At 40.5% G+C, this 23,143-nt stretch overlaps 1 protein-coding gene across 5 annotated transcripts in view; it reads right to left on the minus strand.

Annotated features, from left to right (window-relative positions):
* The window catches only part of LOC147048258 (transmembrane protein 132C), an 82,877-nt gene that overhangs the window by 24,837 nt on the left and 34,897 nt on the right, over positions 1–23,143 (minus strand). For 2 of the 5 annotated variants that reach the window (XM_085925269.1, XM_085925268.1), the window contains 2 exons: positions 14,634–15,552; positions 2,055–2,198 (listed from right to left, as the gene is read on the minus strand). In XM_085925269.1, the coding sequence (XP_085781395.1) occupies positions 2,055–2,198; positions 14,634–15,552 (1,063 nt within the window). Of the gene's footprint in view, positions 1–2,054; positions 2,199–14,633; positions 15,553–20,611; positions 20,758–23,143 lie in introns of those variants that run through there. The other 3 variants (XM_085925272.1, XM_085925271.1, XM_085925270.1) reach the window with 3 other exon arrangements.

Consider the following 23,143-nt stretch of genomic DNA (forward strand, 5'->3'; position numbering starts at 1 on the left):
TTGGGAATCATATGTGAGAGGAGTGATTGTATTCAAATAAATCAACACAATAAATAATCTCAGAGAAAAAAAATATGACTTTTTAGGTCATAGTGTAATTTAAATTGTCAAGTCACGAGGATAAAAAAGGACACCTGGTCAGCAAGAGGATTGTAAAACCTAAAGGATTCTACATGTTAATTGCCGTCCTTCCTTTATGAATAGTAATAAAACTCTCTGTGTGTGACGACGCTAAAACCATTGTGTGTCACTCATCTCATCCTTGAACTCCGGGGTTCTGCCAGTCGTGAAGCTTTCACTGTGAACAAAATGAGCTTGAAATGATTACATGAGTCATTAGCTGTTCTGTAGGACTTGTCGTTTCAAACTAGAGACTGCAAGACTTTGATCTTTTTAAGTCGACACTAATGGGATGAAAGTCAAGTTCGTGTCTATCAGTTGATGACGGTATTGATATTTTTTTTCAGTATGGTATTTTAGTTGTCTTGGAAGCAAGACATTGGGTTGCTTCAAGAGCTTCAACCAATGGTGATTGAATAGCCTAAGTAATCGTGTCAGTTTGGAAAAAAAACACGATTAATCAACTTCAAGCGATAAAAGTTATTGCAAATAGTCTGTTCAATCTCAGGAGTCTTTTTTTCGATTCCAACAAGTGCTGGCTAATTTGGATTTTCTTTCTGCTTAATCTGAATGACAGCTTTTCTATTTGAGAATGAAATGACAGGTTTGAATTAGTGCTGGAAAATTGCAGAACTGTCACGTAGGATATTTTGGGGGAAAGATTAAACGTTTAATTAATTTAGCCAGTTCAAGGTTTTCAAACTCAATTGAACCATTGTTGGTGTTCCATGTCCAGCCTGTCAAAGACAACAAAAATATACCCAAAAATGTATCGTATGGATTGGCGCTATATATTCACAATGTTTGACAGAAATGTTTTCGGATATTCTATCGCAAAAGTTCTTTTGTATTAAAGAAAAAAAAAAATCATAGACGTTAGATGTCACATTATCATTTCAGTGTTTGAGGAAGTCTTTTGTTGCAGTCGGGATACAATAGCTGGTTCAACACACACGACCTTGATTTGAACAGTATGACTCACGTGGTCACCCCAGAGAGGCTTTGAGGGAGATAAATGTAAATGACAGACAACCTATCATTCATGAATGTCATCATCTGGAAAGCCAGGTCATCACATCATACGAGGTTGCGCTATTTCCGGTGTTAAGTTTCCGTTCATAAGATGTCGTAAAGACAATAAGTATAAATTTATTAATCAGTGCTTAAGCGTACTGAAAGTACGCTATTCTGGTCTCTGCGTATGTATTCAGTAGCATCGTCAATGTGTGGCAGTATACATTGATTTTTAGATCAATGATTTTTAGGGCTTCACTTTTTAGAAAAGTATGACTTACAATAATTGTCAGGCAAAATGAGTTGGAGGTAATAATCCTGCCGGATATAAAATCCGCAAAATAATGAGCTAGTCCTTTGAGTTTTCCGCACATTGATTGCGAAAGCTTTGCACAGTTTAGAAAATGGACTGAAGTTTAAGTTGTTTTCTTTAATCTTACTTTTGGTAGTTCACATTTCAGTCAATAACCTCCACTTACTGTTCCGTTCTGTCATTGAGTGGCTACCGCTTCACCGTGTCGATGAATGGAAATGAGTCTTACAGACTATAGAGACTGAGCTCAAAGAATACAAAAAGGATCTGATTTGATGACTTGCACTTATTTTTCTTCGGGACAATCAAAGTCGTGTCTTTTTTTGGAGCGATCGTTACAATGCTTGCTATTTCTTGCCAGGATTCAAACTCCCAAACTGAGAACTGGCAGACCGATGGAGGCCATTTTGTTTCTAGACTAAGTAATACTGTCATGACCACACAATATTATCATATTGCATATACATTAGATTTCAAAATCCAGGTCAGGCAATTAATGCAGAATCATGCTTCATTTTGGTTGTAGCATCTCACAAATTGAAGACACCTTGGCATTTAAGTACCTCGGGCTCATATCGATTTAGGAGGCAGATGAGGTCAGACGTACCTTTGACCGAAGCTGTTTTCTTTTCTTCGGCAGTGAAGGGTGACGACTCTGTGACCTTCACTTCTGACATCTTGACTCACCGTCCACGATACCGGGTTACTGGCTCTCGCCCCCAGGAATGCCACACCGTCTCTCAGCTTCACCCTGGAAAACAATCCGATTCACTCGGTTAAAAATAAATACATCCTTCTCGTTCCTGGTCCTGTTTATTAGGTACGGGGAGTTGAAATCAATGCGTCCCTTTGCCAGCTTGGTATCAGAGACGTCAGAAACATCAATATTTATCTAAATTCATTAATTTAGAATAACTGTGTGACCTTACATTAACAAAAGATAAGCTACTGTTTCATACAGAACTCAAACACTAACTCATCGTGCTATCTGAAAGAAAGACGTGAAGTCAGCAGTTATACACATATTTGATCCAACGAAACATTAATTCATGCAAAAAGTATCAGATAGTAGCCAAAAACTCTTTCTACGCTTGGACAACGTCCATTTTGGACAACATAACAAATCTTTTATGAGGGCTTCATTCAAAGTCAGACATTAATTAGGTTCTTCGTTAGGAAAATTGAAATGGGGAGCCCGTGTGTTTATGTTTACAACTTTAAATCATTATTTTAGGTTGTTTTATGTTGAAACACAATCAGTTTAATGGATCTTGCGAATGCTCTCATCGGGGAAACTTGTAATGGTGGATAAGAAGACCTGGAACGACAATAGTTAATATTAAGGGATATCTTTTTGTCAAACATGAATGCTGGAATATTTTCCCCCGCTACTTTTAAATTATTTGAGTACTGCCTTATCCGGGAAGCTGCAAAAGACACAAAAGTAAGAAGCTCAACTTTAATGGGGAGTAATGATATGACCACAGTCACCGCATCCTCTGTGATCAACCTGGTTTCTTTGATGGTATCCAGGCGACAGAGGCGATAATAACTCATGTGTCGCTCGCTGTTCCTGATGGGAAGTGATAAGGCTTGTTGGCGTGGCGGAGAAGGAGAGCAATGATTGCCGTCTGCCCTCCTTTTTTCAAAGCCTTAGCCACCTTCTTCTACAGCAAAGTAATCATCGACTCACATACTTAGCTTTGGTCCAGGACTACAAGGGGGGGGGTTGATCATCTAAAGAGCCAAAGACTTGTTTTAACTAACCCTGAAGTTGGAGACTGTTGGCTGACTTCTTACACTTAAGTCAGATGCATTGATGATCTGAAGTATTTGTTGTATCGAAGAAAGTGGCTCAAAAATCTTGGAAAATGAGCTCACAAAGAATCTCAGGGTCACTCAAAACTCACCTCGAAACGATCAAACGGAACGTGGTAATGAGATTGGTCTCCCTAATATCATTATTGGTGAGGGGAGGGCAATAAAGGGATGAAATTTGAAGGGAGGTCCACTTTTCACATGCATCAGCACACAGGCCTGCATGATTAATTCCTCGAAATCCCGCATGGGTGGGATGAGTGTACACACGAGAGAAGAGCTTGTCACCGGCATCGGTTCCCTCGGTAATGACACACTTGGATGGCAGCTGCCCAAATAATAAGTCGACAAGTCACCTTGCTCCCGGGCATGGTCCTCAAAATGCTGAATGAAATACGGCGGCATATTAATATTAATGTTGCGTACACAATGGGAAATGAAATGGAATGTAAACAATTATTTATGAAGTGAAAGACTGACCAAGGGTCTTGCATGCAAAATAGTAACATTCGGAAAGAGCAGGGACGGCTCGTTAGCATTGTGTTGCGTTTTTTTTTTTTTCTTTTTTAAAGGCTTGGAATACAAAAGGTCAAAGGAGCAACAACTAACACTGCGGTAATGGAATGAATGCAACGAATGCTGTATTATTCTAATTTAAATCCATCATAGCATTTTTATAATCCTCCGGTTTTAAGGAAAAAATGTCAAGAATGTCAGTGTAGTAGATGTGAACATACCTTGGAACATTCTTTACTAAATTGCCTTTAGTAAAAAGCCTAAATGTCACAACAGATTGTCATTATATAAAAAAAATATTCCTTGACGAATGGATCCCATGACAAGAAGTTAGCATGGGATTGAAATGCCCACTTAAGAAGTTTGATTGCTTAAGTGCTTGAACACAACACAACACAAATATAACTATATCATAATATGAGTACGTCGCCAATTGAAAACTCACTTTCCTGAACCATATTCCTAAAATTACAAAAATGTTTTTTAAATACAGTTGATCGTCAGCCAATGGTTGAGAAAATTGCAATACAATCTGCAAACTGCTCCTCCACTCACAATAACAAACTACCCGCAATTAAAAGGGCAACAATTTTAATTTCAAGGCACAATACGTTCAGACAGGGAAGATTAATACTTTCCTGTCCGGACTTCCACAAGATGGAAGATCATTCCGCAAACGTCACACTGGAGAAGCGAGAAAAGCAGATATCTGCGAACACTCACAAACAGCCGCCGACACAGCAAGGTCTGTATCTGATATAAAGTTAACACACTGGTGCAGAGTGGGGCCACCGCATTGAGCTGCCCTTTCGGAGAGATAAATGGAAGTGCGAACAATTGCTCTGGTATCAGCTCTGTCACAAAGAAACCACTTTTGCTTACTGCATCAGCTGCTGACTCCCAACAAAGGTAGAGATGGATGAAGAGGATAACTGCTGGCAGATTAGTTACAGCTCATCCATATACAAACCGCTTTCTTTCTTAGACTTTGCTAAATGGAAAATGTTGCTTTAATTGCTTGCTTGTATTCACAAATTGCCAATAGTTGAGTGACTCCACTGAGAGATGATTCAGCAGAATTACCATGGTAGCGCAGCGTTCACGTTCTCGCTGCTTCATGTTCAAATAAAATAGATCATATTATGATATAATATCATCAAAATCAATCATTCTCGCCAGTATTTACACGCTGGCGGCAAAAGACAGGTGATGTCAGAGCCATTAATTCCACAAAGCTAGTTTTGCGGCAAAAACACTCAAGAGTCGATTAGTAGTAGTTGTGGGCGGGGAGTATTTCAGGCGGTAGACAGAGGCAGATGCTGAGATAAAGAGGGCGCTAATTCAATTAATGAGTTTGAGGCTGTTCCAGCCATTATCTGAGCTAGTTAAAAGTGCCGGTGCGTAACAATGCGTCTGCAAAACTGAGGGAAAGATTGAAGTCGCTACGCCAGACAAAGCGCCTTCACTCGTGTGTGTCCAAAACTTTTTTGTCCACCCGCCTTCATATTTTTGTGTGTGTGTGTGTGTGTGTGTGTGTGTGTGTGTGTGTGTGTGTGTGTGTGTGTGCGTCTGTCAGTTTAGCATGAAAGCTTTCCAATTGGATGATGACACTTATGGGTGGGACAGTGAAATATCCTCAGCTTGGCTCTGATCAGAAGGATTGAAAACGTAATAAAAAAATATATATGATCGGTCTTGTGGCCTACATTTAGAATGCAATGATCCTATTTGATGTTATCAGATTTGAAGGCCAGTCAGAGGATTTCAGATTAGATTTTTTCCAAGAGTGTGTTATTATTATGCCTTTTTCGTTCAGTGTTTACTACAAACTTTGATTTTTTTATTTATTTTTATTTAGTTTAATGACCTAAGTACTTTTAGGATGAAGTACAACCTACTCTACATCTTGCTAGCTCCGCCGTTAACTGTATTTATAACCTCAAAATTTCTGCCAGTATCCGTGTAAACCGAGGACCCCTGTCATTTTTTAATACTTGGTATGAAAATTAGACAACAGACCTGTCGCGTTGAACAGATAAGCCGGTTCTGATCCCGTATTTGGACGTGTGCGGAAGGGGGCCAAGCAGTTTAATCTCAGGATGCAAGTGCGACGGATTATAATAAATGTGTAAACCTGCAGTTGGACGGGAGGCACAGATTAGCAACGATCCTGTAGGATAAAAAGTCGACCAGAAAATAGCTCCGTTGCGAATATTAAAATCGAAATTAAGCTGTTTAGCCCAATTACAAAGTTGCCTTGAAGGGTTTTAATAATGCGCCCATTATTTTTAGACCCTTTCGGTTTGATGAGGGCAAAGATATTAAAGTTAATGCTCGTCTATTTACATACATAGAAGGTGTTCTAAAAATCAGAATTCTCGAATGAGTGCAGAGATCTGGGAACAAACACGTTTAGAAATCTAATGGGACCCTAATGATGCTGTGGGCTGAAAGCGCCGAATGCTTGCTCAGTCTTGACTTCATCTCCGAGCGATTTATTGACTGACTGACACAGTCGCTGATGGGTGATTTGAGCCTGGAGAGTTCTAGTCAGGTAATCAGGTTCAGGGGTCAAATGTCACCATGTGTCATTCGGCTGTCCAGACAGGGAAGATTAGCAGTGCTGATGGATGGATGGATGGATGGATGGATGGATGGATGGATGGATGGATGGATGGATGGATGGATGGATGGATGGATGGATGGATGGATGGACGGACGGACGTATTTTACTTTATTTAAATGAATTTACTTGGATGAGGTTCACTGTAACGTCAGTTACCAAAATTTGAAACTCAACTTTGTCCGTCCCTAACAAGTACCCAACAAGACAGAAAGCGATCTTAAAAAAAGAAGAAGAAAAAAAGCATCATTGCCATTTTAGAGGAACGAATACGAAGGTAGGCCATGATGTGACTGACACATCTGTCATCGTGTCAGTTATGGCCCATTCAGTCTGTCTTCCTGCTTTGTGCAAACAGGCAAGGCAACAATTTGTAAATCAATCTGCATGACTTTGAGATAGCACCACCTCAATTTGATCGTCATTCTTGCAAAATGGGAACGGGACAAAAGGAGCTTTCAGTCATGACATGTTTGCTTCTTGGACAATTTGCCATTTGTCTGTGTCATGGTCAATCACAGCGGCTTCTCTTGGTGAAGTTTGCCAGACTTTTTTTTTTTTTTTAACAGATTCGAAACAAATTGCTTTAATTGCCTGAAATTGGATGTTTAAATCAACAATTACAATGATTAGAAAAAAAAATACAAGAAAATCTGCTTATCCATTTTTATTGGGTTGCCAATCTTTGGACTAAAAACTTTTTATTTCAGACACATTTTCTTGTCAGTGTTTTTGTTTTTGAAAGAGGAACGGATTGAGGCTATCTTAGGAACAGGAGCTGCACTCATTTCACGACAGTCTCCTCCACCCCAGCGGCAACGAGTTGTTTGCCAACAAGCTTGCCTTTGAAGGGAACGACGGAAACAATTTCATTTTTCCTCTTCCGCGCCAAAAACACAGTCACTATTGTCTTACAAAATATACAAGACAGAATGATAAAAACCGGCGCATCGTTGTATCATCAAAGCAAAGCGAGGCAGCTTTATTCATAAGGCGTATTTCAAACACAAGGTGCTTCACAATGAAAAGTTGAAGGATATTATAAATATTAATCGGTTTCCTTTTTCGTCGACATAACTTCCTAAAAGGCTTCGATTTTTTTTCTTTGTCTCTCCTTTTCAAAAAGATGTTAAAAGGTGGTACGCATGTATTAGCTGCCACTAGAAGAAAATCTACCAAACTCCCACTTTGACACCCAACCAAATAAAATAGAGCAAATCCATTTCTGCTTAAAAGGTAGGATTTTTTTATTTTTATATGGACTATGATTGCTTTAACCTTCTCGAAGGTCACTCATGCTGATACTCCCGTTTCATCTGACAAGTTGCCAGCGTGTGGAACGACACCAGATCATCCAAGAAATGATTGAGGTAAAAACACATGGGAGAGCGGTGCGCCATTAATTACGACATTGAAGCATACCCTGGTGTCATGGCGGATGCAGAGGGGCATGGTGTGAAAGTTAAGTGTATGCACCACCATGACATAAACAAATTAAGTACCTGCGACGACATCTGTTGGTACCATGAATGGCAGCCAAATACCAGAACTAAATGCTCTGGACAAGCACTCGATACAGATTGAAGCGTCTGTATGGAGTTGGTAGAACAGCAACTGCAGAATTCTGCACATAATTATTATTTATTTATTTTAGATGTGTTTATGAAGTAATTCAATGACATTTCATATGTCCAGCCTTTAAAATTTCTGGAAATAAATAATTTGAACTTCTTAGAAAAATCTTGTGTGATTCTTGTATTAAGGCAAATGTCCTCCTTGTTTTTTAGAATTTGATTTAGAATAGAAAGTGTCATTTTATTTTCATGATAACACTTTCCCCATTGACTAAAATGTATTTATACTAAGTCCTCGGTGATCTAACACACACAAAAAAATATCTCTTTTTATGCTTTAACTTGGGTACCAAATCAAATGAGGACAAATACTGGTCTAAGGTTTCTCCAGAAAAGCTCGCATGCATTGTGGTGACACGCCTACTGGGCTTTTTGAGCAGCGTGTCAACTCAAGTGTTTGACACAGATGGTAGAGGAGCCTAAAATGCAGTTGAGAAAAATGCAAAAAAGGGGTTTCACTCCAGAGTAAAAAGCACCACCTTTGTTCCAGTGGCCTCAAACAAACACCAAGAGACAATCATTGTTTCAGACAGGAGACACAGACAATCAAATCATTTTCTGCATTGTGTTTCTTTAGCACTGGGAGATGAAGTCATTGAGAGATTTTTATATATTTTATATTTACATTTTATATACATATATGTAGAATAAATAAATACATCAATAAATAAACAAATAAATATATTCTGATCCATTTCTGATCCAACTTATCCAAGTGGCGACATCAAAATTCTAATCTCTCCTTGTGTCTGTCTGCATACTCACATATCAGAGAGTTGTTTGCGTCACTTGGAATACAACAACAGAAAACCGAACGCGACCGCTGTCATCGCAGATCAGAAAATCTCTATTTGTGTCCCGCTGCTGTGTCAATTGGCGTGGCGGACAATTTCAGCGTCTCGACTTGCTCCGAGTTGCATCTCCTATTGCAATTCAACGACATCACACAGCATCACCGAGTGATGCCTGCTGATGACTTTATTAGCATGTCGATCCCTGCAGGTGCCAGTAAAGATTGCTCACGTGCGGCAGCAACAATTCCAATATTCTCGCTCTGGTTTGAAGCTTGGATGGGAAAAAAAAAAAATCAGCACACTGGTACTCATTTATGGACACGTTTGCTGATTGAGCGCTGTCAATTTGCATTTGGCCTTTAAGACCAAAAATCCCAAACTACTCTAGGGGGAAACATCATTAAAAAAAAAAAAAAATACACAAACACACACACACAAGCAGGCCACTTGCATCATTCTCTAAACTAGCACTGTACGCGCAAACCCCCACACACACACTCAAGCAGATCAAGGCTTATCCACCCACATTGGTGGTAGGCCCACAGGATGATGAAGGCACAGATCCAAAGTACCAGCTTATATCTCCAGATCAATGGCTGACCTCGCAGCCATCAACAGACACACTGACCAATACTACACGGCTCAAAGCCCAGCCAGAGGCACATGCTGAATATCACATCGTTCTAATGATCCCTTCCCAGAGGGCTCACTTTGCTTGTCCCATTTCTCAACAGCTCCCTGTAGATTTGTTTTTCATTATTATTTTTGGCTTGTCTGAAATGGGTGGGCAACAAGAGTCATGTCAAAAATGATGGATTGCAACATTTTGCCAAGTAAATAAAATGTTCAGGCCATACCCTTAACATACTTTGAATTCTTTACAATTTTTTATATATATATTTTTTTAGGATTAGCTTTCTTTCAAATTACAATGCAGGGCCGTAACTAGAAAGTTTTCAGTGGGGTGGCCGCGCATTTTAAACACCGTCGTCTGCTAATTGAAGCCAAGCAGTAACCTCAGTTTCATTCCATCATATTTTGGTACGAAAACAATGGAGATGGAGGCTGGAGCGTTCATTTTTTTCCCCCCATCTTGCTTATTTGAATACATGCAACTTTCTCAGTATGTGTGGGTGAAGCAAAGTCGGAACGAGTTACTGCATATTTTCTGTTTTAGGGATTAATGTCAGTCCAGGAATGTTTATTTTTAAAAGTCTATATGACAAGCACAACATTTGATCATTTTCTTCCCTTACCCTCTCCCCATATTTCTTTGCCTGGAGTCTCGTGTTAAAATATGCATGTTTCGGAGTTGGTGTAACAGCTGTCAAGTCGGGGTGATCAAACTAATCAAAGTAAATCCTTATGAGAAACATTGAGGATAATCAAGTGATTAGAGGGACAAGTTTGTGATTGGCTGGAGGAGAGACGGAGCGGCGACTTGGAGCTTGCCGGTTGAGTTTATTCTGCCACAACATAATCCATGATTGTCAGCCCCCTACAGCACTCCATTCATCATCTGCAGGTTGCAGTGCACAAGAGTGAAAAAAAAAAAAAAGTTGGGCTTGTATACAATCTTATAAAAAAAATGTTATTTTAAAAAGTGGAAAAAGATAGTGGGTTGACAATTATAATTGGTCAATTAATCGTCAATTCATCGTCGATTATTTTATAGGTGAGGCAAAATGGACCCCTGTCCGAAGAATAACAACAGGAAATCATTGCCACCTAAATTTTGGGTTGTTTCATGACCATCTCATTTTGTCAACCGGAAATGTAGCTGCTTTGGTTGCTGGGAACACGTTAGCAAACGTGGCTATGAAATCATCTCCTAATTTGTTCATATGGTATTTGAATTGTGCATTTTTTTTCTCCCTCAGTTAGGGCAGAAGGCTTAAAAACCAGAAGATAAAAAAGTCAGAGCTCATCAAAAGAGAATATTTCCACTAATCTGTGGTTGATCAAACATGCTGCCCACATGCTTCAGTAATCCTTCCACATGGGTCTAAAATAGAAATTGAGCCAATGCTGGCCTTTCACAATTCTCATCGCTGCCTTTACACGGAGCATGAAATACTTTCATAAGTTCAAAGCAAAGCGAGAGAGCGAGGGGAAAAAAAAAGGAATAAAAATGTCACCTCTGACTCTGTCGATATTCCTCATCTTGGAGGGAGGTCTCGAACCGAATGCTATGACACATTTGTATTCGACCCCTCTGTGAGCTGCATACCTCCGAGAGAGGCAGCTTTTTTTTTTTTTTGTTCAAAAAGACAATGGACAAAAAGCCAGTAAGAAAAAGAAGAAATGCCAAAGCGATAGATTCCGTCCTCCGATACATTCATCAACTTGAAACCAAATTCCAGAAAAGAAATGTGACGGGAAATCATTGGGGAAGAAAATACAGGGATTCAAATGACTTGCTGCCGGCAACGTGTGATTGCTTTTGGTGACGGCGGGGTCCAGCGAAGGGTCGGATCTACATAGCTAGCGATCCCCGCGGGCCGCAAGCTGCTAATTACCGATTAATGAGTGCATAAGAAAAGTTGGTGTAAACACGAGTGAAGAGGCCATGGGAGCAAATTGGGCGAAAATAAACAATGTAAATCAAGCCTGAGGTCACGACCCTTTCAACACTAAAATAAAACCTGCAAACTGAAAGATTATTTGAATTGCGGCACAGCACCTGATACCTTCCTCGGTCCAATATTAGATCTTCATTTGCATTCATCAGCAAAACTCTCCCCTCCCCCTCCCAAGAGGAATCCGTAAAAACGTGTTGGATTGTTTAGTCAAAAATTACAGTACAGCTGGGGGAACGTATCGTTAATTTGTTCAGGAGGAAACGGTGTTTTCATTTGCATGTCGAATGAGGAATAGCTCGGAAAAACCTTTTCCAACCTGTTACGCCGTTCTCTCTGAGGCTAATGAGGCACGGAGTGGGGGAATTACAGAATCCGCCGGGAGCCTTTAGCGTGATAAACGCACCGTGACTTTACAGTTGGCCCAAAGGAGGTCCGAGCGGGTAATGAATTGGAGCGTCGGGATACTGTATGTCCGTTGGAGTGGACACGCGTGGGCAAGATTTGAGTTCAAAAGCCGGTGATTACGTCGTCGACGATTGTATATGTTTTCGATTAAATACATCAATTAGTCAGTGACCCGGAGAGAAAATAGCTTTTTTGTCCAACTGGGATGATTCCTCAGCAATGCATGTGCAATCATATCGTTATTTACAGAGCTGATTGTGATGTTATCGCCAAATGGCACCATTTTGTAGACAATAACACCAATGGGGGAGATTTAACCTGGTCTCATTTGAAATTTCAATATTGGCAACTTCTCCTGTGCATCAACCAGAAAACAACAGACGCGCATGTGGATCACGGCCAATAACCTTAACTAGGCCTGTCCGTCTTGGTATTCGTTCATCACGACTAACACTGCGCTGGAAGAGGCAACGCATCAGTGGGAGTGAAAAGATAATTGGACCAAGACGGGAGCAGGTCCAGACAACTTGTAAATTGTTAATGATTCCTTCACTGTTGGGGAAAAACAGCGGCTACTTGTAAAAAGAACCGTCTTTGGTCCCACTCAAGTCCCAATTGTATTAAATACATGTGGGAAAGAGAACAAAGAAAGAACATGACACGTGATGTTGGCTGGAGAACCTCATCATGGAGGGTAAATACACACAGTCCATTCCCTACACGCCTGATCAAAAATTTCTCTCTATATATATATACCAAAAAAATTAACACACATATGGTCTGACCTATATCTTAATTTGTGTTTCAATTCACTGTTTTCACTGTCTATGCGGGTATGTATGCCTTTTGCATCTAAGCTTGTGCTGGGAATTCAAGGATGGTACAAAGTAAACTTTATTTATTATAATGATTCAGTGTGTCCGTGTGATAAAAGAAACACTCAGATAGTTAAATATTGGATTATCCAGGAATGTAATTACTGAGTTGGGTAAGCTTGCAGTCAAGTAGTGTATAAAAGTAGTCTTTGAAGTTGAATGTTTTGGCTGCTAATGAGGTAGTTTTGGTTGCACTTCAAGTGTTCACTCTCCCAAAGGGAAAAATAAAAGATAGCTTCTAAACAACTTTTGGGTGCTATGGACACCAAAAGAGCAAGCGCAAAAAAACACAGACCTTCAAGTTTCAATTTACAGACGTATGTTAGAGAGGGTGATTAACACGTTGAAAACACAAATACTTTGTGGGGGTTCATTATCACTGGAGCGAACAAAAAAGCAATGAGGCTTTTTGGCAGATTTCCCGCTCACCCATTGTTGACAAATTGCCAAGGCACCTTGTCACAGTACCGCTTTGAGGACGCTAACGGTTTCATCTTTCATGATTTAGATCTCGGGCGTACAGGAAGCCCAGCGGAAATATTCCGTACGCCTTCATTTGCATCAAACAACACAGAGCAATTAAAGTCTTTTTGAATCATATTTCATACCGGACAGGGTTCGATAGATCAATGACAGCCGCTTTGGTGTGAAATCACCTCAAACAGATGAGAAAATTGCAAGGGGAGTGCATTAAACAATCGGCACAAAGCTACATTGAAGGTGTTGGCTAGTCAAAACAAATCATTAGAACACTTGAAAAACTATTTGCTCGGCTGTGACTATATCAATTGTGTTAAAATGTTGTTTATATCAATTAGGGAGTATTTCCAGGGAGATGATTATCGCAGTGATGTGCTCAGTAGCAAGAAGATTAAAGACCCCGTACAGTGGATTCAGATATTAGTTTGTATATAAACTTGAGTTTGGAGACGAGCAAAACTGTAGAACTGAAAGTTGCGGCGATATCCACATTTGCTTAGTACGTACAGAAAATTTCCCGAATGAACAAATGCTAGTCGGGAGACTGACTGATGGTGTCATGGCAACGTCGCCTGCGCTCGAGAGGGGGCTGTGGAAAATCAAAATCTTATCATGCACTCATATTCTAATCTCTAATGCCACACACTAATCCACACAATTGCCCACAGTTGATCATTCGGATGAATCACATTGAAATATTTTTCAAAAACCACGGTTAACGGTTTTGTGGGTTTGGTGAACCGTAATTATTTTCAGTTTTAAAGAGTGTACCTAGCTAGAAATAAAATTCACAAAAGGCATTCAGACTCATTTTTGTCACGTAACAAGCTATGTTTGTCAGCCTCATATCACACCTACACACATAGTGGCATTAACCTGATTAGTTCCGCACTGTCCTTTGAGTCATTTTACATGAGTCACAAGAAACATCAGTGATTCTCTCTAATGAATGGGTAGCAACAACACATTCCGCATGCTGATAATACTTTGGGAATTGTAAATGTCACTGTGCTTGGCTAAATCTTGCTTGTTTTTCCAACTCCGGCTAAATCATTTTTAATTGTTTGTGATATGATTACTGCGGAAATTAGTTTGGAGGATCTGAGTGATGCGGTGGTTAAGTTGAGCAAGCACCGTCAGCTGTGAGAGAAAGTCAAAGCTATCGATTCAAATGTTCGCACTGTACGGATCAACGGAGAGCCACGCCTCGATTCATTTCGTTTGGGGTCATAGTGTTCAATTTACCGTATTTTTCGAACCGTAAGGTGCATCGGGTTTTCAGGTCCAGAGGGTTATAAGGCACATTGTTGAGAATCAAAGGATTGCTTGCGCTTTATAAATACACGGTAAAAATACGATACGTTTCTTGGCTGGATTTACCTCGAACAGAAAATTGGACCTGGTGGGATTTAACAGTCACCTCGTATCTGTACGTTGACATTACGGGAGAATTGCTTACCTGAGGGTAAAGATCTGCACCGAAGAAAGAGTCGACAGAGCCAGAAAAGCAGATAGAGTTTCTCTCTGCCGGATGGGTTTGGAGGCCACCATGACCAAAAAGTTACTGTCCAGTTTCAGTTCCGATAATGGCTGAAATAGCTTGACGCTTCCAATGCGTTGCATGGGCGTATGTCCCGCAGAATAGCCTCTCGGACCGTGCTGCTCCGTCCGGAACGCGCTGCCTTTCCTGGAATCTTCTGCGTTGCAATCGCCGGTGTTGGTGGGTTGAACCATGTAGTAGAGCTCCACGGAGGTACCTTGGGCCTGCTCGGATGTCCTCTGCCTACCCGGCCTGACAGTGGGTGGGCTAAACCAGCTAGCGAGAGGCTGTAGCTCAGCAACACAAATCCCAAGTTCGCCTTTCAGCCTGCATGTCCCCCGTACCTCTTGAGTCTCATGGAAGGCAAACATTCGAATGCAGGGCAGCTTTTGGATGGCACTGTAATCATCCCAGTCCCTCCCTGCGATGTAGAATAACACTTGGACCTTTGGCCAGCTGGGGTGAATCCTTTCATTGATGATATATGTATGAACCTTCCAGTTAAACGTAAAGAGCGGCAAGAGAGACGGGGACGTCGGTACTGATGGGAAAGTGGGCAAATTGAAAGGTCCGGGTTGAGTTTCCAGCATCTCCAACGGAACAGGCTGCTGCACGGACAGAGGTCCGTAGCTAGCGTTGACAAAGGGCATCTGCCGAGCCTGGTGGATGAAGAAGGACTCTGTACGGGCCTGCAGGCTGGAATTCCTCATTAAATCCTGGTTTGCTTCCTGTAGGAAGAAAGCTGACTCAGCATTAAGGATCCGGTAGCTGACAGGTAGATAGATTGGCATCGGGTTGTACCTCTGCAGGCCCTCCGGGATCGCCTTGCTGTCCACCACTAAAACAGAGAAAAGACACAGTGGCAAAGGAGGACGTTATCTACTGCTCCTCTTTTGTTCCGACAACTTAAACGTGATAAGACGTATATCTGTATTATAAATTATACACGACGGCCAAGGAAATGCTTTCATGGGTCTTTTAAGTGAAAGGGGCTTTTTCTAAAGCTTATCAACAAAGCTCCAGCCAGGCATGAAATTAAAGTATAATATGAGAAAATATCAAAGTAACACAGCACACCTTGTAAGGAGCAATTCGTGAGTACTGTAACATTTACTTGCGTTCCCTGCGACCTGAGGCAATCATACAGTTCATCAATTCTTTTGGAAAATGTTAAATAGCCATTCTACGGAGATCATTTTCTTGGGCTGCCAATGTTTCAACTCAGCACTTGCATCGACTTTTCCATCCTGATCACAATTCTTCTGTTGGTTCTCTCAAAAGACGTGGTCAGTATATTATTTTTCCACGGTTCAACATACAAAAGAAACTTGGAGCTTATTAAAACACAATCTGCGGAGAGGCAGTTTAGCAAAGATCTATAGGAGAGATCAGGAAATCCTCACTCTGAATATTTAATTAGCTGCAGCATATAAAATACGGCAGTTTGATGGATACAAGGAAAATCATTTTCATTCTGAAACAAACATACTGCGCGGTGCCATCGTGATTCAGATAAATGTACGGACAGAGCAACGTTTCCTCAATCTCAAATAATGAACTTGATTCATTAGGAGAGTAATGCTCTCATTCCAGCAAGCTATTCAAGAGTTCATTTCGGTCCAGGCACGACGAGTTAAAGACGTCTTCCTCAGTGTTTGGCGGCAAAGGAGCCAAATGACCTCCTCCGTGGATCAATTAGAACATAAATATCTTAACCTTCTGCATCTGTTTTAACTTGCAATTCTAGGTGTAATGAAACAGCCAAGACTTTTCTGGTGTCAGGCTCTGAACTGAGTTTGTCTGCCAAGGAGAAGAAAAACCTAATGGATTTCCCAGCAAATGCATAGAAAATGAGAATACGGCTTTTGTCTCGGCGGCTGCTTTGAAAAGGCGATTGGCTTTATGCATGATAAACAGGCCTCGGGCAGAACCTAATTACAGACTTCCCGTTCAATAAAAGAATAAGCATCAGTAATACATGTCAGACGTGAGGTGACAAAGCCATGGAAATAATACCATGAATCATAAACACAAATGATCTGAACTCATTTGGAATCTTTTTGAATCCGTATTCATGCCATGCTCTTTCTTCTAACTACTCGCATATTAAAGTACATCTCCAACGGGTAAATGGAACCAGACTCGTAAAAAAAAAAAAACGGTAGTCGGTGAGCGATGGCAGGTTAGAGTTTGATGTCCCTGAGTTGAAAGATGACAAAACGGGGCTCAATGTCAACTGAGCAAGCAGATCTAGTTGCTGTTGGATCATATTTTGGAGTCGGGAGATTCTATTCCACGTTTCTCGGGGTGAACGTGACACACTGTCCTAGTTTCTACTCGCGATGACACGGATGAATAAAGAAATGCGTCTGAAAACAAGTCAAAACAATTGTAACTGCAGATTTTGACCATTTTATGACACCGTTAGGGCCGTTATAAATAACACGGGTAAAGCCGCTTTGATTTGCAGCCGCGAGTTATCCTTGGATTTCGTGTCAGCAGCTACTGTACTTGTAAATCATGTATGCTGCCGGACTGCTTCAGCAAATGAAAAAGGAAATGATTTGTAGAGATGAGTTAACCCTCAGTGGTAAATCTAGGTTGTAAAATTCTCGTGAGGAAACGATTGCTGGGTACTCCCGGCGGGTTCGGTACGCAGGCGGGATTGTCTTCAGTTCGGTTTGGAGATTCGGGGTCAACTTTAAGGGCGTTTGACTTTAGAAGTTCCACGGTATTAATTGTCGTATTTAAAAATATGTCCATGCTCAACAGAGATGTGTTTAGCATCTCATCTCATCCTTATCCTCTTCCATTTGAAGTTTCCTCAACTTTCCTGAACACATTCTCCAAACAGATTTGGTTGAATCCGATACGCACGAAGGACATGAAAGTACCGGAGTGGGTGCCAGATAAGAAGAAGCAGAGGTTATTGAAATTGGACAGCGTGAAGATTTGATGAGAGGAACATATGATGCGTAAATCGTTCACGCCTCCAGCGATCACTCAACAATTAAGACTTGTTTTCTTGTCGGGATAACATAAACCGTGACGGAATGGTTCATCGCTCAGCGATTGTGAGACATATGTTTATAATGTCTCCCGGGAAATAACCGCGAGTAGTGAGAGGAATTAGAAATGTATGTAACGATTAGCATTAATATTAGCTTCAATAACAAAGCAGAGCTTCTCATTATGCTAGCCGCTGAAGAGCGTTTTGACGGATGCTTCAAGGTCCAATAGAAAGATGAGAAACATTCTTATTTACACACACAAAAATTGCCATCTAGAGATCTAGAGACTAGTAAAAACGGTTCAAATATTTTTAAAAGATGAATGGTAGTAAAAATTGCAAGCAATATCTTTTTTTTTTTTTTTAAAGTGAAAACAATTTGTAATTTTAGTAATGACACAAATTCTTCACGGGCCACATAAAATTATGTGACGTGCCGTATCTGGCCCCCAGGCCTTGAGTTTGACACCTGTGTTTTAGAGATTTTTACAGCGATGTAATATTCTTACTGTGAATAGATGAGAAATGACCTAAATAAGAAATTTGGTCTTTGTTGACATTTTCCTTAATGTTAAGTTCCTTTTCTGTTCAGGAATACCTCAGGGGACCTCTGAGTCATGCTCTGCCACTCATTTTGAGAGGTAACATTTTCACATTTCAAAACATCAGAAGTATTGAATTTCAGGAGTATGTACAATAAAAATGAAAAACATACATCAGGACATTACACAACTATCCAAGACGTTTGAATGAAATGGAGACGTCACTTAAACCACTGACAAAGCTGCTCACGTTTGAACTTTAGCTTTTGACAGTGAAAATGTGTGTTCCAACTAACAACGCTTGATGCTTTCTAACATGGGCATCACACCCTGGTTGGTGTTGCAAAAGAATTAAAACACATCAGGACACTAATCACTCTAAGAGCCCATCAAATGCACCCTGACACAGCATGAGAGCCGTGGCAATGCAGAATGTCCAATCCCAGCAGGAGGTTAATCGGATCCCATAAAAGCCAAGCACACCTCATCTTTCATCACTAGGCAACACGTTTATGCAGAGATCGATAGATGGAATCATATTTTGCCTTTCAGAGAAATGAGGAAAATTAAGTGATGCGACAGAGCAGACCAACAGAGATGAAGCATGCTTCAAAACTATCCCGCCAATCAATCGGTTCAATCCGTTGCCACGGGTTGTTGTTGTTTTCTTTCTGGGATTGAGACTAAGGCCAAAGTGGAAGTCTTATCTTTTTCTTTGTATATTATGTTTTCAATGTTATGTTGGCTCACCAACTTTTTTTTAAAACTGAAAGAAAAATGTATGAATTTTGAGTTGTAATATTACCAATTACCCTTAGATGGCAGACATCTTAGCTCTGCTTGCGTTGAGTAGGCCTAATAATATTTTGGGGCGTGTGAAAATATACCAAGTCGCAAACTGATTAATTTTTCAGAAGATAAAATCAGTGAATATTCATGAATAATTAATGTAAATCATTATTTAATAATTTGTAATATTATTTTAATATAATTAATATAATAAAATAATAGTTTTAATATATAACATAATAATTTTCAATATTATAATACAATTTATTATTGTCAAATGACATCAAAATTACTTCATTGGTGTTGCCACAGACAATGTTTTTTTTAGCTCTTCTTGATGCTGGCTTGATTAGAAAGCAATGCTGGGAACGTGATTCGGCGTCAGTTGACAGCGTTATTCTAAAGATAACCGCTACCGCATAACACTTCCATTCCTCTGACTTTACAGGCTCCTTGTAATAAAAATTCACTGCTTGAAGAATCCCAAAGTCAGAGCAGTAGTGAAAAAAAATAAATAAATAAAACAAGCTCCCTATTGGACATCAGTTATGCCAAACTTGGGAAGACTCACCGCAGCTTCCCACCATCTCTACTTGCAAGTTCCCACCGCTCTTTCTGCACCCACTCGGGGGGGGGGGGGGGTTTACCCGGCAACAGCACCTGCACAGGAAAGCTTTCTCCCATAAAGACGCATCGGGGACATGAATGGGCCTTTTTATGCCCTTTTTATGCCAGTTCAGCCCGTCGCTTGTGGCCGCAGTGCGTACGCAATATACAGTGTCAGGGCGACAGGAGGTGAATGGCGGCGTGGGGACGCACAATAGAGCCACGGGTTGTTTCGACGGGATGAGCTATGAGACCAAGGCTCTCCAACCAAATGCGACTAAATGTGCTGAGCAGAGCAGAGGAGCAGTTAGGCTCACAATCAAAACACCCAAAGGGCTAATCGAAGGCAACGCTTTTAACTATGCAGAACCATTTAGATTACCTTGGAGAACTTATCAATGCGAGCATCCGCAAGTTACTAACCTTTAAAATCAGTCAAACAAACAGTGGCAGGGGTGATGCAGGGAGGCTGCTGAGAGCCAGGGAGACTTGTGTCATAAATAATAATGACTCTGTCAATCCGGTTCACTTGTTCCATACGCTGGGGATGTTTTTCTGAGTAAATGTAAGTAATCCAAGTGGAGTCGGTGGCTACAATGCAATGAGTTGGCAAAACAAAACAAAAAAAAGGAGAAAAGGTGAGACTTGGCATTTGAAGCAAGGTTATGCAGTAAGAAAGTCAATAGACTCTGGACAACGGCCACTTCCTTTAAATAATGCAAAGCTCAATGTTTTTCCATTTGGTCCAGACGAGGGGCCGGACAGGACTTCCATTTGATTGCTTACTTTGTTGAAAAACAACACGCACACACAAAAGAAAGAAATGCACATTTCATTTGCAACGATACGAGAAGTTTTTGGTTGATATTTATCACTAACCGGACGAACAAGCCTAAAGCAACTTTCCACTGGCAAGTAATGGGGCGGTCAGAAATGAGATGATGACTCACCATTTAATCAGGCAACTCTGCTCCAGAAATTAAAAGTCAATAAATCACTGAATAGAAGTCCCATTAGTCGGCAGTTTAGAACCTCACTAGCCTGAGCTGAAAAACATTGCGGAGCGAGAAAAGCGTATCCATACTTGAACCACCACTAGACTCCATCAGCGGAGCTTCAAACACCTGCAGCTCATTCAGAATACTTCAGCTTGGCTTCTTAAAGACACGAGAGCTCCCAGTCAACTTTAAAAAATACTCTACTGGTCTATAGAGCAATTTTAGTATAGGTATTTTAGGTCAGCAGATAACCAGCCCAGAGTTCCACGCAAACATGCATCGTAAGCAGCCAACAGGGGTCATGTCAGTTTCAAGTGTAAAGACGTTTTCATCCTGCTTAAAATCCCCATACCTATGATTTACGTCTTTCAGAACATTTCTATAAAAAACAAATTTCCAAAGTCGACTTCTTGCTCTCTTGTATGAAACTCAAACTATAAAAAGCTGCCTTGTCTTGCGTCATTTGAATGACAGTTAAGTTGGAATCTATCCTAGCTGACTTTGAGCAAGAGGTCCTTTGTACAAGTTTATACGTCGAGAATATTCCATTAAAAGATTATATTATATTCACCCATCCAACTTTGACCTGCCTGTAGAGATAACACACACACACACAAGTGTTATCAATCATCAGATTAAAGCAAAATGGAATCGTCAATGGTTTTCAGTTGTTAATTGAATGAAACTGGCTCTTATTTCAGCAATGTTAGCTCATCTTCCGAGCAAAATGAAAGGTGTGCAACAGCCGTGTCAAACGTGAATATTATTACCAAAAGTAATAAAACATTTGATGGCGTGTCGTGTTGACAGTACGTAGAGACCGACATATTAAAAACTCATAATCCTCATAAAGCGGATTTTACCATGACGTTCAGGGAAGATGGTGATATTTTACATGCAGGTCCAAGTCTGTTCAACCCGTCTATCGGTAAAACATGCAATTTGTCCCACAGTTGCCCCGAAAGGCCAGAACCACATGGAAAAAAAAAAAAAGTGGAGCCTGCAAAGCCATATCAAGTACGCATGTTGTCAGTAGGCTGCACGTCGAGCGATATGCTTCTGGCACAGATATAATGCGGCGTGTTGACGGGCAGCGCCACGGGAGAGATGCACACCAGCGACTCCAGTGAGGTGCTAAACAGCGCGGAACAGAAGCGCCTGGTCTATCGCGGCCCACAGGAAGTCAAAGACAGGCGGCGGCGCCGGCTCGGCTCAAGAACAGAGAGTCATTTCGCAGCTGCTCAGAAAAGTCTGAAATGAGATGAACTCTGAGGCCTCTTCCTGCAGCAAGCGTTGCTCACGCTCCATATTTCTTTATCTTTCCACACCCTGAAAATAAAACACCACGGAGAATCTTTAGGTGAGCTTGTCGATTGGGGAATAGGAAGGAAATGGAAATAGGTATACTAGAAAAAAAGGCTGTCGATCATTCAATCGGTGTCATTGCTCCGGTTCTAGATTTCGTAATATGATATTATATATTATACATCCTTGTTCCGATTCATGCCGATTAATTGGACCGCACTTCAAAATATCAGGTGATGGAAAATAGAGAGTACGATGACGGTGAGGTAATTGGAACTTGTTGAGTTGCTTCAAGGTAAAATGACAAGGAAGATTAATTTATTAATGGAAAAGAAAGTGGCATATTAAATTATATTAGTCCTTGATATTATTCTTGTTGTAATGTTTCACTGAATTAGTTATGAACTCGTGACAGTCACTCGCTTGACTTCTAATCGACTTCCAAGGTCTTGGAATGGAGGGTTTAGTGTTTTGCCCGGTATGATAAAAAAAATTATCTTAAATATGGACAAAGTAGGTGCTGAATTTTCTGATTTTTAGATTTTCAGAGCATATTTTGACAGCAAGAAATGGTTTGAAGCAAACAACGAAAGAACTACATACTGCAAAAATTACGGATAATGGACAGGACAAAACAACTTAACCATAAACAAACATTAAGTTTTTTCTCAAAAATCAACTCACCAAAAACGTTAATACTTTCAAAATACGCATGGATTCGCATAATCACAGATTTTTTTTCCCCCCGTTGTTTTCGTACTTTTCATTTTTTCAGGAATTTTGCCGGGTTTTCAAAAACATTTTTATTCATCTATTTATTTTAATGAGCCTTCCATTACCCATCCGTGCTTTATGACCCAACGCGATATCATTGTTGACCATCACAAGTGGTTATCTCTTGTTAAAACAATAAACAATTGACTGTGTCCAATAAGAGTTAACAGTCTTAAACACTAGCTTGAAGCGTTTTTCCAATTCAACCAGCTTTTTCTATATCATAAATCTGGACTTTGTTTGCTGTGAAACAGACATCCAAGATGCCCTCAAGCATACCTATGAAGTGATTGATGTGGATGCCACATCAAAATGGAGGCCCGCCATTCGCCCTACACTGTCGCCCAAACGTAGTCACGTCCAGTTCTTAAAGGCCAACATTGCAGCTGTCAAAATTCTAAATGC

The sequence above is a fragment of the Syngnathus leptorhynchus genome, chromosome 12, assembly GCF_054491065.1.
Source record: "Syngnathus leptorhynchus isolate UIUO chromosome 12, UIUO_Slep, whole genome shotgun sequence".
In the NCBI taxonomy this organism is placed as follows: Eukaryota; Metazoa; Chordata; class Actinopteri; order Syngnathiformes; family Syngnathidae; genus Syngnathus; species Syngnathus leptorhynchus.